At 49.2% G+C, this 20,327-nt stretch overlaps 1 protein-coding gene across 4 annotated transcripts in view; it reads left to right on the top strand.

Annotated features, from left to right (window-relative positions):
* LOC116945842 (adenylate cyclase type 2-like) overlaps positions 1-20,327 on the top strand; it is a 62,668-nt gene that overhangs the window by 13,340 nt on the left and 29,001 nt on the right. The window contains exon 1 of one of the 4 annotated variants that reach the window (XM_032960445.2): positions 571-1,579. The exons of 1 other annotated variant lie outside the window; for it this stretch is intronic. In XM_032960445.2, the coding sequence (XP_032816336.2) occupies positions 1,571-1,579 (9 nt within the window). In that variant the 5' untranslated portion in view covers positions 571-1,570. Of the gene's footprint in view, positions 1-570; positions 1,580-1,605; positions 2,609-6,053; positions 7,611-20,327 lie in introns of those variants that run through there. 2 more of the 4 variants (XM_032960444.2, XM_032960446.2) reach the window with 2 other exon arrangements.

The raw sequence follows: 20,327 nt of genomic DNA, 5'->3' as shown, positions 1-20,327 counted from the left end.
CAAGGCCGTAGCCATGGAGTCAACATTGGGGGGGACCAAATCTTCCAGGGGGTCTGGGGGTCCCCCCCCCCCAGAAAAAAAATATATCTAAATTGAAAACGAATTTCCTGCCTAAAATATTTTTAAAAATAACACAATGGATGGACTTTTTATTTCTTTTTTACAATAATGTCTAATAGTGTATCGTATTATATTGCTGTTTTTTTTTCTTTTTTACCTTTTCTTGTTTCATTGTATGTAACGGCAGAGATTCGGGATTAATAAAGTACAACCATAGCCAGAATCATAAACAGAAATCTATTTTATAGCAATATATTGGCGGGGGACATTTTGAGCATATTTGAATATATATTATAATATATATTATAATTACGGCCTTGGTTTGTATAACGGATGATAAATACCCCTATCCCGCTTCGCGCAGAGAAGTGTGGACCCCCTTCGCTTGCGAGAGCCGCACACCAACTACTCCACTCCGACTTTCTCCGTTCACCGATCCACTCCCGTTCAAATGCAAATTACAATCGTTCCACTCTGTACGCGCACGATGATTATTAAGCAAAGCAATTAGAGATTGATATCTCAGATTGTGTGGGTGTATCTACATGTGTTCCACGTGTGTGCGCGTTTAAAAGTGTCCCAGCGTTAATTGACGTGTTTAACAATCATCGGGCGCGTGAAGCGTGAAACGACTGTAATTTGTAATTGAATGGGAGTGAATTGGTGAACACAGAAAGTCGTCGCAGCCTGGTGAGTCACCAAAGCTGGAATTTTGGTAACCCTGTGCCTGTTAGAGAACGGCCCACGGAAGTGGATATGACAGAGCTACTTCGAAGTTCCATTCAAGTGACCTCTGGTTAACGCAGTAGGGGGCAGCACTTTCTCGTCCCTACAATTTATTGATTTTTTTGTATTAAAGAAAACCACCATGAAAGTCGCAAATCATTCATAATAACTCCCCACAATCCGCACATAGGATTGACACCTATCTGCGGAAAAACTAACGTTTCGGGCTATGGTCCTCTACCAGGGTTGGACACATTTCATCATATCGCCCTCGCGGTTTTCCTCTGCCGCTGGATGGAGACCCAGTTGGTGGTAGCTGTCGAGTGTGCAGACGGTGCAGCTGCACCGGACGGAGGCCAAAGGTTACCGGAGAGACGCCTAAGACGCCAGACTACGGATGAATTAGAGGAGAGGAAGGATGTGGTGGGGGGGGGGGGGTGGTCATTCGGAATCTTGCACCATCAAGATAACCTGGCGCGAAGGGCCCATTCGCCGAGAACGGGTGGAGTTTCGGGGACCGACTGTGACCGCAGAGAGAAAGGCGGTTACGGGGAGGAGAGCGAGTTGAGCGATTGAGTCCACAGCGGTGATCGTGCCGTAGATACTGGATGGAATGCACCCGGGCTGGTCGAGCGTGTGTGTACGTGTGTGGAGGTGGTGGGGTGCGGAGCAATTCACCGGCATCCCCAAAAGCCCATAGACACCCCCCCCCAGCTCCCGTTCCTCCCATGCGTCTATAGAAATCACTGTGATCTCGGCAACACCCTATGACACGGTCAGGCGGATGCTGGGGGTAAGTTCGGGACTCTGGCAGTAAACAATGCCATCGTCACACGGTGTTAGCGAGAACGGCCCGTGGAAGGAGATGTCACAGAACTCCATCTGAGATCGCTTCAAAGTTACCCTTTTTTTAAATCCACGCAAAGTCAATACATTCGTCAATAACAGTGGTCTTAAAATATAAAAAAATATATTTTTATTATAACAGGTGACGTTTTAGGAAATGACCATTCCTGGTAGCACTTACATTACCCGCTCGGGGGCACTGCACCTGCCCACGCGCGCTGCTACTGAGCAATAATTGTCGCCGAAGCGAAGCTGTAATCTCGCCAAGCTAAAGCAACAAACTCCACATTTGCAAACGATATCACGCCTTTAGAGTATTTGGCTGCTCTGAAGATCCACACATTATAAGCCACCCCCGTTGAGCTGTCATTTGTGATAACCAAGTCGCTTATGTAAAATAACAATGGTAGCTCAGTGGGCCTTTAACTGGTAAAAATAAAAAAAACACGTAGTTTAGTTGACAGTGTAGTTTAAAAGCTGTAGGGGAACCTGTCAGAGGTAAGACAGCGATCTGTGTGTGTGTGGCATTAATGACTTTGGAAATTATATCCTCTAGTTGGCCTTTGACGGGATGGACATTTCCCCGGGGTTTCCAATTCCATCCCTCTCCCTATTTTTGGGTTCGCTTTTTTTAAACAAACAAAAAAAACCCAAAAGAAGGGGAGTGCTTCGCGAATCAGATGGATTTGGTTTACAGTGCGGTGAACCTGCGGTAGATGGTTAGTGGGGTGCGTTGGGGTTGGTGTGCTTGGTAGTCCATTGGTGTGGCTGATGCGTTGGGGTTAGCGTGGTTGTTAGTCCGTGGCGTGGTTGGTGGTCCGCGGTGTGGGTGGTGCGATGGGGTTGGCGTGGTTTTTCTGGTTCGTGGTGTGGTTGTGGCGTTGTAATTTTACGCGGCACTCAAATTATCGCCCGGAGCGCCATGGGCCCTATGATTGTGCCCCTGGGGGCGCCGTGCGTCAGCAAATCAACACTGGTGAGACAAAGGCGGCCGGGCGTGTTTTGCCGCGACACCACCGTCTCGTCGTGCACGTTAATAGACATCGTGTGTACTGTGTGTATATATACTGCACACTGGACATCAATGCACAAAGCGGTTGTGTTTGTTTCCGTACGTGTCTGTGTACACGTTGTGCGCTTTTTGTTGTTGTTGATGTTGTTGTTGATGTTTAAGTGTCAGTGATAATTATCGCGCCCACTCCGGCTCAACGTTTGCGATTCGATGGCGAACTACCGCGGTGTGGAGTCGAACTCGGGTGGCCGTGGTTCTCATGGGCCGAGTGCCCTCGCAACGTCAGCGCCAAGCCACCGACGCTTGAGAATCCGCACTGTCACGGCGTGGTGAAGTATGGTCAAATAGACGACTCGAGCGTCGTGCGCTGGCCTTCATCCAGCAGTGGATTGACAAAAGCAAGTCCGTGTGTACGACAGAGTTGTGGATTGGTAGTCGCGTAAGTTGCATATAAACTCAATCTTTTAAAAATATATATACAGTTCCTGTGCACATAGGCATCAGTTGTTAAGCGGCCAGTAACAAACCGAACTCTCCCAAGTTTTTTTAAGCTAAACGTGAACGCGTTTCTTTAATTGAGTAAAATTATTGTTGTTGTTAAGAGTTTGGGGGGCGGCGGAGGTGGTGAAGAGACGGCGATGATGACGACGAGAGTGTGAATTATAAAGCGGAGCGGTGAGGGTGAGGTGAACTGCAGTGTGGTGAGTCGGTGGGTGAGCGGGTGGGTGAGTGGGTGAGCGAGTGGATGAGCGAGTGGGTGAGCGAGTGGGTGAGTGAGTGGGTGAGTCGGTGGGTTGAGTCGGTGGGTGAGCGAGTGGGTGGGCGAGCGAGTGGGTGGGCGAGCGAGTGGGTGAGCGGGTGGGTGAGCGAGCGGGTGAGTGAGCGAGTCGGTGGGTGAGCGAGCGGGTGGGTGGGTGAGTGGGTGAGTCGTTGGGTTGAGTCGGTGGGTGAGCGCGTAGGTGAGCGGTGGGTGAGCAAGTGGGTGGGTGAGCGAGTGGGTGAGTGGGTTGAGTCGGTGGGTGAGTGGGTGAGCGAGTGGGTGACTTTGAGTGTGCGTGGGGAGCGGCAGTGTAGTTCGATTACCGCTCACGGCCAACACCAGTGGCAATTATCGGAACCGGTCATGGGCCTCCCCTAGGTCGACTCAGCCTCAAATGAGTACCTGGTGCGGTGTGTAAACGTCGCCACTGGGGAGACAAAGGCGGTCGGGCGTGGTGGTGTCCACCCAGCCCCTCGTGTGTCGTGCCAACCTTCATAGGTGGTCGCTCACAGCAATGTCCCCAGCAGCCTGTTCAGGCTACACGAGGGATCTTTGTCTTTGTTGTGAGCTGCAGTGTGGTGGTTGAATGGGGTGGTGAGTGTGTGATATGAGTTGTAGTGTGGTGGATAGTTGGTGTGTTGTTGTGATGGTGGTTGAATGGGGTAGTGAGTGTGTGGTATGGGTTGTAGTGTGGTGGATGAGTTGGTGTGTTGTTGTGATGGTGGTGGTTGAATGGGGTAGTGAGTGTGTGGTATGGGTTGTAGTGTGGTGGATGAGTTGGTGTGTTGTTGTGATGGTGGTGGTTGAATGGGGTAGTGAGTGTGTGGTATGGGTTGTAGTGTGGTGGTTGCGTGATTGTGTTGTTGTGATGGTGGTGGTTGAATGGGGTAGTGAGTGTGTGGTATGGGTTGTAGTGTGGTGGATGCGTGATTGTGTTGTTGTGATGGTGGTGGTTGAATGGGGTAGTGAGTGTGTGATATGGGTTGTAGTGTGGTGGATGAGTGAGTGTGTTGTTGTGATGGTGGTGGTTGAAACAGTGTGGATTCGACAAGAGACTGTGACAGACCGAGTCCTCAACATGGGTGTGAGGTTGGAACCACCAAGCGAAGTTCACGGGATCTGTACCTAATATTAGATCGTAGTGATACTGCCGTTTATTTAGGTGCCACAAACACTCAATTCAGGTGATAACGCGTTCAAACAAGCAGATTATCAGCATTTTCTCTTGACATTTCGTGGCCGAGTGGCTTCAGTGGTCAGACCAGTGAGTCGGCTTCCGCTGATTTTTTCCTGGGTTCGAGTCCGGGTCTCGGCCACCCGTGATCACACCGGGTTCTTGCACGTCACTGTGCAATGTCGAGTAACTTACTGTACAAACATCTAATCTCATCACCATTTGTTTCTCACGTCATTTGGATAAATCCAAGCTCGCAGTCAGAATGAAAGGCACATTTGTCCGTGACAATTCACCCCCCCCCCCCCACTCACTTCCGTGTGGATAAGAGGTCAATGTGTAGCCATCTCCCGATGTAGTTTTGTGATATCGTCTTCCGCGGGCTTGTTCTCCTAACACGGCGTGATGTGCTGTTTGCCGCAAGAGATTCGGGTGCATCGCTCGTCTTACGGAATGATAATCCCGTTCAGTATGTACGTGTGAGATAAATAAGGCCATAACCCAAAACGCCGCATATCATACCGTATATACCGTATATTTTAAGGCAATGTTATTTTTCGTGTGTGCGATAGAGAGAGCGTGGGTTGCCCTCCGGTCACGCGTGGGTTATTTTTTTCCAAGTGCTTCGGTTTTCCCTCCGACATGCAGGGGGCCGGATTAAGGCGTGTGGGGGGCTTTAGGGGCTACAGCCCAGGGGCCTCTGCCAGCTGGAGGGCCTCCAGAGATTAAGTGAAAAGTTATTTAATTTTCGAGCTAGCCTTGTAAAGATACATTTTAGTTTCCTTTAACTTTTTTTCCTTTTTGCAAATATTACTGGGGGCCTCATAGTACCTGTAGCCCCGGGGCCTACACAATTTTAATCCGGCCCTGCCGACATGTATAATAAACACCTTCACATATAGAGGACCCTAGAGCTTGGGCAGCTGTTGGTAGCGTCGTGTCTACTGCTGCTTGCTACCTTTTTACTCGCCTGTGGTTCCTCCTCCTGGCGCCTCTGGGCCATCCTTTTGCTGTCTCCGTGAGTGGCCGGATACTGTGCTCGGGAGGGCGCAGCGTTACGAGTTGACATTGTTGTTGTGATGACGCCCGATAAGCACAATTGGAATAGCACTAGGGGGGGGGGGGGTGGGGCAGTGACTAGGATTTGCCATCACGGGCCAAACGGATAAGTTCGATATCATTTAACCACGCGTGCAGAGCGTCCGTTGATGTTTGTTTTTATTCGCTTGCAGTTACGCGCCAGTTAGGAAACCTCACAAAATGGACAATTTGTTAAAATATTGATGTGCATTGTGTTGGGTCAGTCAAGGTGGGGGGGGGGGGGGTTAGCCAAACAAGGTTGGGAACCACTGGCATAGAGCGATGTTCTTCGCTCATTTTCAGAGGGGGGGGGGGGCACTTTCGCCGATGAGATATCATCGGTGTGAGGGGTCGCCGCACATGAAACCATTGTTGGGTTTGACGATGGGGGTGGATGTTTTCACATGTTGTGTATTGTTGGGTGCCGGAGATCAGGGGCCGCACTGAAGGCCACCAGGGGTCATCAATGGCCCGCGGGCCTTGCGATGAAGAACACTGGCGTAGGACATTGGCACTAAGAATGGATGATTCACGAGTCGATGCAAGAATTGATGCTTTTCGTAACAATGTGGAGAATGTAAGTGGCCCCGAGTGGTTACAGGTGTCAAATGAAACCATTCCAGAGCGCCATATGCGAATCTACAAATGGTTCGATCCGATGCGAGCGATTCGATGATGCATGCTGTGGTTTTGCGAGCATAATGTTCGCTATTACTCGCGAGTGGCAGCCAAGGAATGGGACCTCCTCCGAGGACATGGAGCCATGAAAATCACCTCTTGTCGAGGTGCTGCTGGTGGATTTGCATTATTGCATGGTAGGATCGTAAGGGGATGGCGACGTCTTGGCCAGGAATTAATCCAGCAGTGGATTGACCAAAGATGATGGTGATTCATCGGCGGTGCGTCTTATAATCCGGTGTTCGTGTGACCAGATTTTTTTAAAAATAGTTTTGTTGAAGCGGGGACGCGAGTTTGGGGGTGCGTCTTACTTTCCGGTGCGTCTTATAGGCCAGAGATTATGGTAAAAATTACTGCCGTGGAGAGAATGAGGAAGGGGGGAGACGTGATGTGTGGGTGGGGGGGAACCGCAAAGCTTCCTGTTCTTAACGGCCCCCCCCACACCACACTCGCATACAAAGACAAAGATCCCCCGTATAGCCTTAACAGACTGTAGGGGCAAGTGCTGTTAGCGAGCACCTATGAAGGCCGGAACGGTACACGAGGGGGTGGGTGGCCAGCACCCCACCCGAACGCCTTTGTCTCCCTAGTGGCGATGTTTACACACCGCACCAGGTACTCTTTTGAGGCTGAGTCGACCTAGGGTAGGCCCGGGACCGGTTCAGATAATCGTCACTTGTCTTGGCCGTGAGCGGGAATCGAACCCGGGTCGCCAGGTTCATAGCGCAGCGCGCTAACCGCTACACTATCGCTCCCCACACTCGCATATACTCACACACGCACACACGCACTGACTCACGCCCACACGTGTCATTTTACGAAAAGTGTTCCTGATTTTGGTACTGAAGTGTAAATTGTTGCCGTTCGTTTTAATTATTAGCGAGCGCCTATTAAAAGGCCGGTAAGCCATTCGAGGGGGGTGGTGTGGTCAACGCACCGCATATACACACAAAGACAAGACACAGAGACAAATACACAAAGACACAGACACACACATCCACGGACAAAAACAAACAGACACATACATACGTACATAGATACTCACAGGCACACACAGGTATATACATACATACAGACACAGCTACACGCAGCCATATAGATACACAGAAATATACTTACAAACACAGCACGCATACACCCACACATTCACACACACACACATTCATATAGATCTGTCATTAGTACGGGTGTTGAAAATAGGAGACATCATCCACGCGCCAGCTAACGGCTTCTCCCTTCTCGTTCCAAACCCTTAATCGACACCTGCATTGCAGGTGAGTGGGGTGTCTGCATGCATGTTTTTGTCTTTGGAGCGGTAGTGCAGCGGTGAACGCGCTGCGCTTCGAACCCACCCAGAGTTCGATTTACGCTCACACTCGGGCACCACTGGTGACGAACATCCGAACCGGTTCTGGGCCTCCTCTAGGTAGAGTCAGCCTTAAATCATTGCGATGTGTGTGTGTCGTGTGCCGTTCCGGCCTTCGTAGGTGCTCGCTCAATAACACTTGTCGCTCGTATATCTGTGTGGCGATGCGAAGGTCTTCTCTGTGCGTGCGCTCTATCAATCTGGTGGCTAACATTAGTGATATCAGCACCAGTCCCTGCGCTTCCTGTCCACCAACACGCACTGGCCACCTTGGTGTGAAGTATGGTCAAACAACCTCGATGATCGACACGGCATGGGGCAGAGAGACCTTCATCTGGAAGTGTTTTGGCAAAGGGCGCTTCATTATTTTTTTTGTCGTTTAAAGTTCAAAAGGACGGTACAAATACAGATGCATGAATAGGTTGACAAACATTAATATTTGGCATTGTGACGTGTGGTGTGGAATGACTACCCATTGTGATTGAAGCCTGTAAATAATCATCCCGCAGCGACTGGAATAATTGTCACAATTCTATTCGTTTTGTTTTTAACAACATAGACCCAATGGCCCAGTACGTCAAGCGGCCCAGCAACTAACAGCGGCATCGCACAGTTTGTAATGGTTCAGAGTTATGAACGCGTGTGTTGAATTGAGTGAGGTTATTGTTGTTCTAAGAGCCTTGGTTGGGAGGGAGGGGGGGAGACGATGATGATGGGAGGGAATTTCAGAGTGGAACCTCACGAGGGAAGAGCCAGGAAAATAAGTGTAGTTACCTGCAGTGTGGTGAGTGAGCGAGCGAGGTGGGTGTGTTGATGTTGCCTGTGGGGAGCGGTGGTGGAGCGGTTAGCGCGCTGCGAACCCGAAGACCGATTCCCGCTCACGCCACCAACACCAGTGACGATTATCTGAACCGGTCCCGGGCCTCCCCTAGGTAGACTCAGCCTCAAATGAGTACCTGGTGCGGTGTGTACACATCGCCACTAGGGAGACAAAGGCGGCCGGGCGTGGTGCTGGCTACCCACCCCATCGTGTGCCGTGCCGGCCTTCATAGGTGCTAGCTAACAGCACTTGCCCCAACAGTGTGTTGAGGCTATACGGGGGATATTTGTCTTTAATGTTGTCTGCAGTGTGGTGGTTCAAAATGTGGATGAGATGAAATGTTCAGTCTGGAGTCTTCAACATGGGTATTAGTACTGTTGAGGATGTTGCGTCGTCTGTCTCGTATGTTGTCTATTGTTCCGTCTTGTTTGTACTGTGTCGTCTGTATTGTCTGTCTCATGTTCTGTCCCCGTATGTGTGTTACCTCGATAGTTTTGTAGCCGCAATGCGCTGTACACACACGCACACACGATTTGACACGTGACATGCATCACGGAGATGGAGCGATGCAGCTCGTGTAAAGCTCTCGTGTTTACATCGGCTACGAGGTGGAATGATACCGTCGCAAGACTGTGAGAGATAGAGAGAGATGGTGAGGCCTTCATCCAGCGGTGGATTGACCATGGCTGATGGTGTTCACGACAATGTAGACACATCGCCTGCGACCAAATCACCCGGGGGGAGGGATTGCGACCCATCTCGCAAGGTCTCCGAAAACTAAGCAGATGGGTGAGCTTGGATAGTTGCTTTGATGGGTGACCATGGATTTATTGAACTGTATTATACTCCGTCTATGCCTCCCCGCCTTGACCAACCCCGCTGTGACCAGCCGTGGAAAGATGGTGGCTGCTGCTGCCGCCTTTGCTGATTTCGCTGCTTCTGCTGCCGTCTAAAAAAAATGTCACGTGTATTTTGTAAAAAAAAAAATTCAACGTAATATTATCTTATATAACCGAATAATTACTTTGCACACCTCCGTTACAATGGTGCTGCAATTTCAAATTCCTGTCGTTAACGATGTGGCCATGCAAATTGACAAATGTTCTTGGCGAGAAGTGTGCGGTTGTGGTCTCGGTTATTCATGATGATAGGTGGGGGAGTGAAGGGGGGGGCAGAGAGGACTTGGGGGGGGGGTCACAGTCACACCCTCACTGTGACCCCCCTCCTCGTTCCTCCTTTTAGACAGCTGTAGAAACAGCTGTTGGATCGAGGCGAACGTCCTCCTTTTAGACAGCTGTAGAAACAGCTGTTGAGTCGAGGTAAACGTCCTCCTTTTAGACAGCTGTAGAAACAGCTGTTGGGTCGAAGCGGACTTCCTCTTTTTAAACAGCTGTAGAAACAGCTGTTGGGTCGAGGCGAACGTCCTCCTTTTAGACAGCTGTAGAAACAGCTGTTGAGTCGAGGTGAACGTCCTCCTTTTAGACAGCTGTAGAAACAGCTGTTGGGTCGAAGCGAACTTCCTCTTTTTAAACAGCTGTAGAAACAGCTGTTGAGTCGAGGTAAACGTCCTCCTTTTAGACAGCTGTAGAAACAGCTGTTGGGTCGAGGCGAACGTCCTCCTTTTAGACATCTGTAGAAACAGCTGTTGAGTCGAGGCGAATGTTCTCCTTTTAGACAGCTGTAGAAACAGCTGTTGAGTCGAGGTGAACGTCCTCCTTTTAGACAGCTGTAGAAACAGCTGTTGGGTCGAAGCGAACTTCCTCTTTTTAAACAGCTGTAGAAACAGCTGTTGGGTCGAGGCGAACGTCCTCCTTTTAGACAGCTGTAGAAACAGCTGTTGGGTCGAGGCGAACTTCCTCTTTTTAGACAGCTGTAGAAACAGCTGTTGGGTCGAGGCGAACGTCCTCCTTTTAGACAACTGTAGAAACAGCTGTTGGGTCGAGGCGAACGTCCTCCTTTTAGACAGCTGTAGAAACAGCTGTTGGGTCGAGGCGAACGTCCTCCTTTTAAACAGCTGTAGAAACAGCTGTTGGGTCGAATCGAACTTCCTCTTTTTAAACAGCTGTAGAAACAGCTGTTGGGTCGAGGCGAACGTCCTCCTTTCAGACAGCTGTTGAAACAGCTGTTGGGTCGAGGCGAACGTCCTCCTTTTAGACAGCTGTAGAAACAGCTGTTGGGTCGAGGTGAACGTCCTCCTTTTAGACAGCTGTAGAAACAGCTGTTGGGTCGAGGCGAACGTCCTCCTTTTAGAGAGCTGTAGAAACAGCTGTTGGGTCGAGGCGAACGTCCTCCTTTTAAACAGCTGTAGAAACAGCTGTTGGGTCGAAGCGAACTTCCTCTTTTTAAACAGCTGTAGAAACAGCTGTTGGGTCGAGGCGAACGTCCTCCTTTTAGACAGCTGTAGAAATAGCTGTTGGGTCGAGGCGAACGTCCTCCTTTTAGACAGCTGTAGAAACAGCTGTTGGGTCGAGGTGAACGTCCTCCTTTTAGACAGCTGTAGAAACAGCTGTTGGGTCTAAGCGAACTTCCTCTTTTTAAACAGCTGTAGAAACAGCTGTTGGGTCGAGGCGAACGTCCTCCTTTTAAACAGCTGTAGAAACAGCTGTTGGGTCGAGGTGAACGTCCTCCTTTTAGACAGCTGTAGAAACAGCTGTTGGGTCGAGGTGAACGTCCTCCTTTTAGACAGCTGTAGAAACAGCTGTTGGGTCGAGGCGAACGTCCTCTGCGGTGCAATAATAGCGGGGCTGTCTGTTCTGTCGGTGGACTTACAGCGGCGGGTTTGTTGTAAACTTTTACAATGATCCACATGTCGGGCCCGTCCCAGTGAGCGAGTCAGATTTTATTCGTCAAATTATTGACGGACGAATGTGGCGAGGTTTTTTCTGTGTTAGGTGACACCTTATTTTGATCGATTACATTGGTACGTAAAACTAATGATAGTAACAATAAACTAATGATAATAACAATAATAACTTTGTTAAACGTGACAATTATTGTCGGGTGATTACCTTATTAAATGGGTGGACATTTTTTTTTAAATGCCGATGCTGATTTCTGCAGCCTATAAGCTTCCATAAAATTTGTATAATTTTTTGTTATGCCATTCTGACCTTTCGCAAAAAAATGAAACTCGTGTACGGGGAATCCCCGCGAGTTCACGGGATCCGCGTGTTCGTGTTCCTAGAGATTACCGGGCAGAGCATAGCCAACGCCGGAACCATAACCACGACGCCTATCTCCCTTGGCCTAAGCTCTATCCATTCCCCTACTCGTAACGCGACTGAACTTCTGTGAAAAGAGCTTTGCAGCTCAACGGATTCTTCCACTATAAATAAATATTCTGATTTACTAACCCCCACCACGAATCCAAAACAAACCCCTACTATTAACTACTATCCCCTATCCATTCTGCTCCTCCTAACTACATTTTCCTATCCCTGATTCTAACCATACCCTTACTACTAACTACCATGCTTACCGCTACTCCTAACCCCCTACCCCTAAACCTAACCATACCACTACTACTAACTCCTGACCCCTATCCATAGCACTACTCATAACCACTAACCTCTATTCTGATCTTTAGCCACAGCCCTACTCCTAACCCATATCCATACCCCGACACCGAACCACGAACATCTACGCCTAATCCTACCTCTAACCATACCACTACTCCTAACCCCTATTCATACCCATACCCATTAAGCTTACATACAATCCATAGCCCTACTAACAATACAACTACCCCTAACCCCTACCAATAATCCTATCCCTAGTCTATAACTCTACACCTACCTCTAACGGCTAGCCCAACCATATCCCTAACCCTACGCCTAACCGTATTTCGAACCCAACCCCCCCATCTTACCCCTCATACCGCTAATCCTAACTGTAACCCAACCCCTAACCATGAGTGTGCAATGATCTCTACCCTGCACCATCACATTTGTGAAAAATAGATTGATAGCTATAGTAATAGGTTTTACCCTTTTAACTGGCACAAAAACTGACACCTTTATTCAAGGCATCATGTTTGCAATAACCACAACACAAGCAGTCAAAATGCAAACAAAAGAGACAACTTTGATAATAATATGCACTGTCCTTGAATTTGATTGGTCCACACCCGAGACGGCTTTTCTTAGAGCCTAGTCTCCACTGGTGTTGGACCAGAAGACTCCTATCCCCAACTCTATCCCTAACCCTAACCTCTAACCCGATTGTCTAATCCTACCCTAACCATACCCCTAACTTCAACCGAACTCTAACCATACCCCAGTTACATAACTGTATCCCTAACCACTGACGCGGTAACTTAATTTTGTGACTGTACTCTAACCAATCTAAACGCAACCTGCACAAGCTGACTCAGGCTTCAGGGGAACTTATTACTAAACATTGATTAATGTTCGTGAAATATTTACGATTTCTCATGCGACAACCCAGTTGCTTTTGCCCCGATTTCTATTCGCTTTTATTTGCTTTTTATTTGTGTTGCTTTTGTCATTTCAGTGAGCCAGGCCACTCTAGCAACCGACATTCCCTGGTCTCTTGAGGTCTCACCTGGTCACACAAAATCAACTTGCATCCCGAACCCTACCCCATACTCGAGTGCTACTGCACATTACTGCTCCGTTGCAAGTGTGAAGATGACGGGTTAATATGATCTATGATGATGATGAGTATGATGGTGATGATGTAGGAAATGCTGCTGATATTGATGCCTCTGCTGATGGTGCTGCTGCTTATGGTGCTGACTCTGCTGCTGCTAATGATGATGATGACGGTGAAGATGGTGCTGATTCTGCTGCTGCTGATAATTATCATTCTTAAGATGCTGATATTGCTCCTGATGATGATGATGGTGGTGATACTGCTGCTGCTGATTTTGCTCATGATGCTGCTGCTGCTGTTGATTCTGCCGCTGATGATGCTCATGGTGCTACTGCTGTTGGTGATGGTGATGGTGGTGATGGTGCTGCTTGATGCCGATCATGGTTTGGCTGCGTGTTCGTGTGCCGCGTGAGCTCGCCGCATCTGCGGGAAGCTGGTGCCGCGATAACAGATCTCGGTTCGTGAGGCTGAAATGAAACCGGCTTATCGCTCCCAACACTCACACACACACACAAACACATACGTACAATGACATAGATCCCCCGTATAGCCTTTAACAGACTGTTGGGGCAAGTGCTGTTCGTGAGGAGGACTTTTATGATGAGAGGGGGTGGGGGGTGAGCACCACGCCCGGCCGCCTTTGTTTCCCGAGTGGCGATGTTTACTACACACTGCACCAGGTACTCATCAAAGGTTGAGTCGGCCTAGGGGAGGTCCAGTACCGGTTCAGATTATTGTCACTGGTGTTGGCCTTGAGTGGGAATCGGGTTGCTGAGTTCGTAGCGCAGTACACTAACCGCTACACTGCTGCTACCCAAATCTGAGACATACACTTCAACACGAATACAAAGACAAACAAAAATATACACACTAACACGCAATTACTAATACAGTACACGAATACATACACATTAACACACGAATACATACCAATACCCGCTATTCGCCACTAAGTGATGCTGACATCACCACGGCGCCTGTGCCAGGCCAGGTGCACTTTGATGCCACGGGAAGTGTCGGAGGCTGGCTGACAGGTCACGGGACAGACTCAGGTGCCATGGATTGGCTGACTGAGATGACTGGTAGATACCCCCTACCGTGCCAACCTGCATTTTGTCCACCCAACAACCCACTCGTTGTGAGCGTCGCTCCTCTGCCGTCTGTTGTTGTTGGAGGGCGATGGCCTCCAACTACCCAGTAGCGTCCTTCACGAGCCTCCTCCAGAGGCCGATCTTGACACTGCTGATACCAGTCTTCGGAAAGTCCACTCAGCTCCACGTCCTCCTGTGTACCGCATCAGTTAATCTCTTCTCCAGCCCATGTCATGGTCGTTTAGCCCCCTCTATATGGCCAAACAGAAGGTGTTTGGGCATGCAGTGGCTGGGCATGCGGGCTACATGACCCAGCCAACGCAGCCTTGCCTGCCGGAGGAGCTCACTAATGGGACTGTGTCCATATTTTTCAAGGATTGATGAGCTCCTCAAACAATCAAGCCTGATTAAACGCAGGATGGATCGTAGACTGGCCAGCCTGAATGTTTCTAACTGGTGCAGATGTTCCATTAGAGGGGTCTACATTTCACAAGCATCGAGAAGGGAGGGCATGACTGTGGGCGACAAAACCCGAAACTTCGTGCGGAGCGACAGACCAGGTAGTTTCCACGCAGCATTATGCAGCCTATGAAAACATAATGCCGCCCGACTGATTCGGGTTGAGACCTCTGTTGTCAAAACGGAGCGAGAATATATATCACACTAACACACATACCACACGAACACACACATATACACTGTCACGCGAATACATACACACTAACACAAATACATACACACAAATACATACCACACTAACAGGAAAACACATACACTAACACACGAATTCACCACACAAACACGCGAATGCATACACACCAACACACGAATACACACTAACGCACGAATTCACCACACACTAACGCACGAATTCACCACACACGAACGCATACACACTAACGCACGAATTCACCACACACGAACGCATACACACTAACGCACGAATTCACCACACACGAACGCATACACACTAACGCACGAATTCACCACACACGAACACATACACACTAACGCACGAATTCACCACACACTAACGCACGAATTCACCACACACGAACGCATACACACTAACGCACGAATTCACCACACACTAACACATACACACTAACGCACGAATTCACCACACACGAACGCATACACACGAACGCATACACACTAACACACGAACACATACACACTAACGCACGAATTCACCACACACTAACTCATACATACTAACGCACGAATTCACCACACACGAACACGTACACACTAACACACTAACTCATACACACTAACGCACGAACTCGTACACACTAACACACGGACACATACACACTAACACACGGACACATACACACTAACGCATACACACTAACGCACGAACTCGTACACACTAACGCACGGACACGTACACACTAACTCATACACACCAACACACGAACACGTACACACTAACGCACTAACACATACACACTAACACACGGACACATACACACTAACACACTAACACATACACACTAACAAACTAACACATACACACTAACTCATACACACAAACACGAACACGTACACACTAACGCACTAACACATACACACTAACACACGGACACGTACACACTAACGAACGAACTCGTACACACTAACACACGGACACATACACACTAACACACTAGCACATACACACTAACACACGGACACATACACACTAACACACTAGCACATACACACTAACACACGGACACATACACACTAACACACGGACACATACACACTAACACATACACACTAACACATACACACTAACACGTACACACTAACACACGACTGACAATCAGTGTCCAGTGATGGCGTTGGACTTTTTGTTGGGACGGTGCCGGCGCCGCAGCAACGTTTTGGTGGGGAGGGGTCGGGGGGGGCAGGGGGGGAGGGGTCGGGGGGGCAGGGGGGGAGGGGCGGGGGGGCAGGGGGGGAGGGGTCGGGGGGGCAGGGGGGGCAGGGGGGGAGGGGTCAGGGGGGCAGGGGGGGAGGGGCGGGGGGTTCATTTACATTGATCCTTATCCGTTTGGTTAGGGGCCGTCCATAAATGACGTCACGCACCTAGGAGGGGGGGGGGGGGGGTCAGACATTTGTGACGATGTGTGACGAGGGGGGGGGGGTTGAGAAATGTGACGCCACGTAAAAATGCGCAAACTTTAAATAAATATAGACAACACGTTCTACTTAATTAAATAGACTTTTTAATACATGTTTTCTCCTACAACATCAGAGTGCAGCGCCACATTAAATACGCACTACAATGACAATAGTTTAAAGCGATTTGAAGCATGTTTCATTTTTGGGGGGGGGGCAGAGCTTTGTGACGTCATATTTGTGGGGGGGGGGGTCTGACTTTTTGTGACGCCGTGTGACGATGGGGAGGGGGGGGGTCGTCAAAAATCTTCCAAAATCGCGTGACGTCATTTATGGGCGGCCCCTTATCGACACCAGGAGGTGAAAGTAAAAGCAAATACAGACCCAGCGTTCGGTGCCCACGTAATAAATGCGAATGCATTTGCTTTCTATCAGCTTTTATTGGCGTTCCAAAAAAAGAAACTCGACATGCGGTTCGTCATGGACGCTGTGGCCTTGAAAGCGAGAAAGACGGTCAATGTAGAAGACGCGTCGGGAAATCTCCCTTCTCCATCGCAAAGAGATTAATTTGAGGTACAATCAAGCCGATCTGTCTGCTATAAATGAGCAGTGCTATTGGACGAATGACAGCTGGCATGCTGCAATGATCATGTATGTTGTGTTGAACTTCTTTCACGCCGTACGTAGCCAACCGTGCTAATCGGGGGTGCGGGGGAAAGGACAACAAACTAAACACAACAAGCACGAGGACTTGCAATCGATCTCACTGGCGACGTTTTGGGCAGCGCCCCGTCTTCAGAGCGCACAATAGCAAAAGCAGGATAACGGCATGCTCTCCAAAAAAACACACGCCAGACCAAAAGAGTCCAGCAGCAGCATTTTGCTCAAGCAAAGGTAACTCCTGGTCTGCTTTCCACCGTCTGGGTCTCGTCAGCAGGAGCCAGCGCGTGCTCAATAAATTCTGCTGTGGGTCGGCCCGACGTTACTGGCGAGTGGGACACGAGCGGGGGCAGAGAGACACGAGCGGGGGCAGAGAGACACGAGCGGGGGCAGAGAGACACGAGCGGGGGCAGAGAGACAGGCCCGCCGACGCACGCGTTGTGTCTTTGACTTCGGCGGCGGGGCGGTGGCACCACGAACCTGGCGACCAGCGTTCGAGTCGCGCTCGGGGCCCCGAAACCACAAACGAATATCTGAACCGGTCCCGGGCCTCCCCGAGGTAGACGCCGCTTCAGATGAGTATACCTGGTCCGGTGTGTCAACATCGCCTCTGGAGAGAGACAAAGGTGGCCAGGCACAGTGCTGGCCACCCACCCCCCCTCGTGTACCGCGCTTAGCCTTCCATAAGTGCCGCTCGCTAACCGCACTTGCCGCAACAGTCTGTTAAAGGCTATAACGGGGGATCTTTGCCTTTAGGTGGGCCGTGGCCACTGGCCCCTTCTCAAATTAATAATAATCTGGCGCAGGGAGTGAGGAGCGGTGAAGGTTCGCGCAGCAGTAAACATCAAAGGGAGCGCCGCCTGCACGGCAAGTGAACGCATTTACGAGGGCAGGGAGGGAGGTGGAGGGAGGAGGCCAATCCTTGTTTTGTCGCACGGATGATGTAGATGATGTAGATGATGATGTACATGATGTAGATGATGTACATGCAGAGCGAGCAACAGCTACAATTTCACGTTTGAAATCGTAGTGAATTGTAGTGGGGGCGGGAGGTGGACAATAGCGTCCCGTGGGGCGCGCAGTGGAGACGCCACGTGGGGTGTGACGTCTCCACTGCGTGGGGGGGGGGGGTAGCACGTGCCCCCCCCCCAATGACCCGATTGAAATCCCTCATTTCGATCGGATCATTGGGGTTTATTAGTAATCGGCATTTTGCGACCCCCCACTGCCACTGTCACTGTGTAGCATATTATTACGTGTCAGGGACTCTATGAGATGATAGGACAATAGTCTGAGTCCATAATTGGCAATAAGTAACGGAAAAGCAGTTATAAGTGACTCACAGAATTGTGCGCAGTTGCGTATACAGTACACGACTTCCCTGAAGGCATTCACCTTCAGCGAGCGCGGTTCGAATTCGACCCTCGATCGTAGGCTGCGCCATCGCCGCACACGCGTCGAGTAACAAGCAAGGGACAAGTCCTTATTACTAACAAGTCCTTATTACTAACAACTCCTCTATCGTTTTTCATTGCTGGAGGGGTTGCCCCCCCCCCCTACCTGAAAATCCTAGCTCCGCCATTGGGTGTGGGGGTTCCCGTCGTTATGAGCGCACGCATGTTTGTGCTCTGAAGTAGGGCCATTGCCTGTAACGTCGCCATATTTATATTTTAGGTTCTCTAAAGGCCACATCTCACTGTGGCCTTTCCCAGAGACGTCAGCATTAATGGCCTCCTTCCTTTCATGTAGCCCTGTCCGTGATAGTTACGCAACAACTCTGCATGAGATGCTGCTCCCAGTTTCATCCAAAAGTTCAATTTGCTTCTACTTCAGCAGTTTGTTCTTGCTGTGGTTGTCCCACCTGATGACGGTTGCTTGTGTTGCGATCGAAACGTCGTGATTTAATTTATTTTTCTAACTTTACCGAAAGAACCAAAGAGTATGGATTCCTGCAGTCACGAAAGCTTCAAATGAAGATTGCTTCTGTAACTTAATTCGCTGCCTTCCCAGGCTTCTTGTGCTACCTACAATGTCCCAGGTCAAAACCACAGTCATATTCAGTGTCTTGTCTTCTCGTTTCATGTCCAAGAAATCTAACTTTGCCTTTCTGTAATTATTCTCATTTGTTAATTTATACAATTGTGGTTGTTCTGGAAAACTAAGTACAATAATATATACACACATCTTATTCTGTCCGTGCCATTTTTAACATCCATCATCATCACGGGTGAGTGTGGTGGTGATGATGATGACTGCAAATACCGGTGGTAGTGGTGGTGGTGATGATGGTGACGCTACTTATTGGGACGCTGCTGCTAAGTATGCTGTGGTCGTACGAGGTGGGGTCAGAAGGGATGCTGATGGTGATGATGAGGCCCACCTCTTTCTTAAAGGCCTCACACTTCTTTAGTCTGGCTTTCGAGCGACAATTAATTTGTGGCTCTGCGCCTGAGAGTCACGCGGTCATTTATGTCCGTTAAATATCGCACACGTTACGAATTGCATAATGTCGATGATGGCGATGCTGCTACTGCAGCTGCTGCTGCTGATGGTGATGATGGTCGTGATGTTGAAGATCATGTTCAAGAGACTGTTTTTGTTGCTGCTGCAAAGGTTATGATGATGATGACCTTGATAATGACCTTGATGATGACAAGTTAACAAAAACTCAAGAGACCAGGATAGAGTGACCTGCTGAACCAACTTGACCAAAGCAATACAGATTAAAAAAAATTATCAGCAAAGAAGGAAGTAGAAATCAGAACAAAACAATTATGGTGCATGAAAAATAGAAACAGATTTCAATGTTTAACCGTACATTCCCCGGCGCACAAGTTGGCTCGGGCAGATGAGATTCGGTCCGATCACAGCACAATTACAAAATTAAGTTACAGAAACAGTAAACGGATGGAGAGTGACTATTTTTAAAGCTATGTAAACAGACGAGGAAATACAGCAATACCCCGGTTAACGTCGGGGATGCGTTCCTGAAGAGTGCGACCAAGACGAATGTCGAAACGACGGAGGCGAGGGCTGAGAGGTGACGTATACGAGAAAGGACGGGCGACGCTGTCGGCGAAGTAAGCGTGGCTACAGGCGACGCGAGTCACGTCGCGCTATTCGTAATAGAGCGACGACGTTTTTTGCAAAACGACGTTAAAAGGGGGGAAGACGTAAATCGGGGTATTACTGTATGTCAAATTCAATTGTCGGCGGAGTCGCGATAAAGAATACAGAGTAAAACCTTGGATTGCGAGTAACTTGGTCCGCGAGTGTTTTGCAAGACGAGCAAAATTTTTAAGTAAATATGACTTTGATAAACGAGCGA

Source organism: Petromyzon marinus, chromosome 25 (genome assembly GCF_048934315.1).
Source record: "Petromyzon marinus isolate PM22_M1 ecotype Great Lakes invasive population chromosome 25, UKy_Petmar_22M1.pri1.0, whole genome shotgun sequence".
Classification (NCBI taxonomy): domain Eukaryota; kingdom Metazoa; phylum Chordata; class Hyperoartia; order Petromyzontiformes; family Petromyzontidae; genus Petromyzon; species Petromyzon marinus.
The sequence above is the reverse complement of the archived record's forward strand: the minus strand, read 5'-3'. Positions and strand labels throughout refer to the sequence as shown.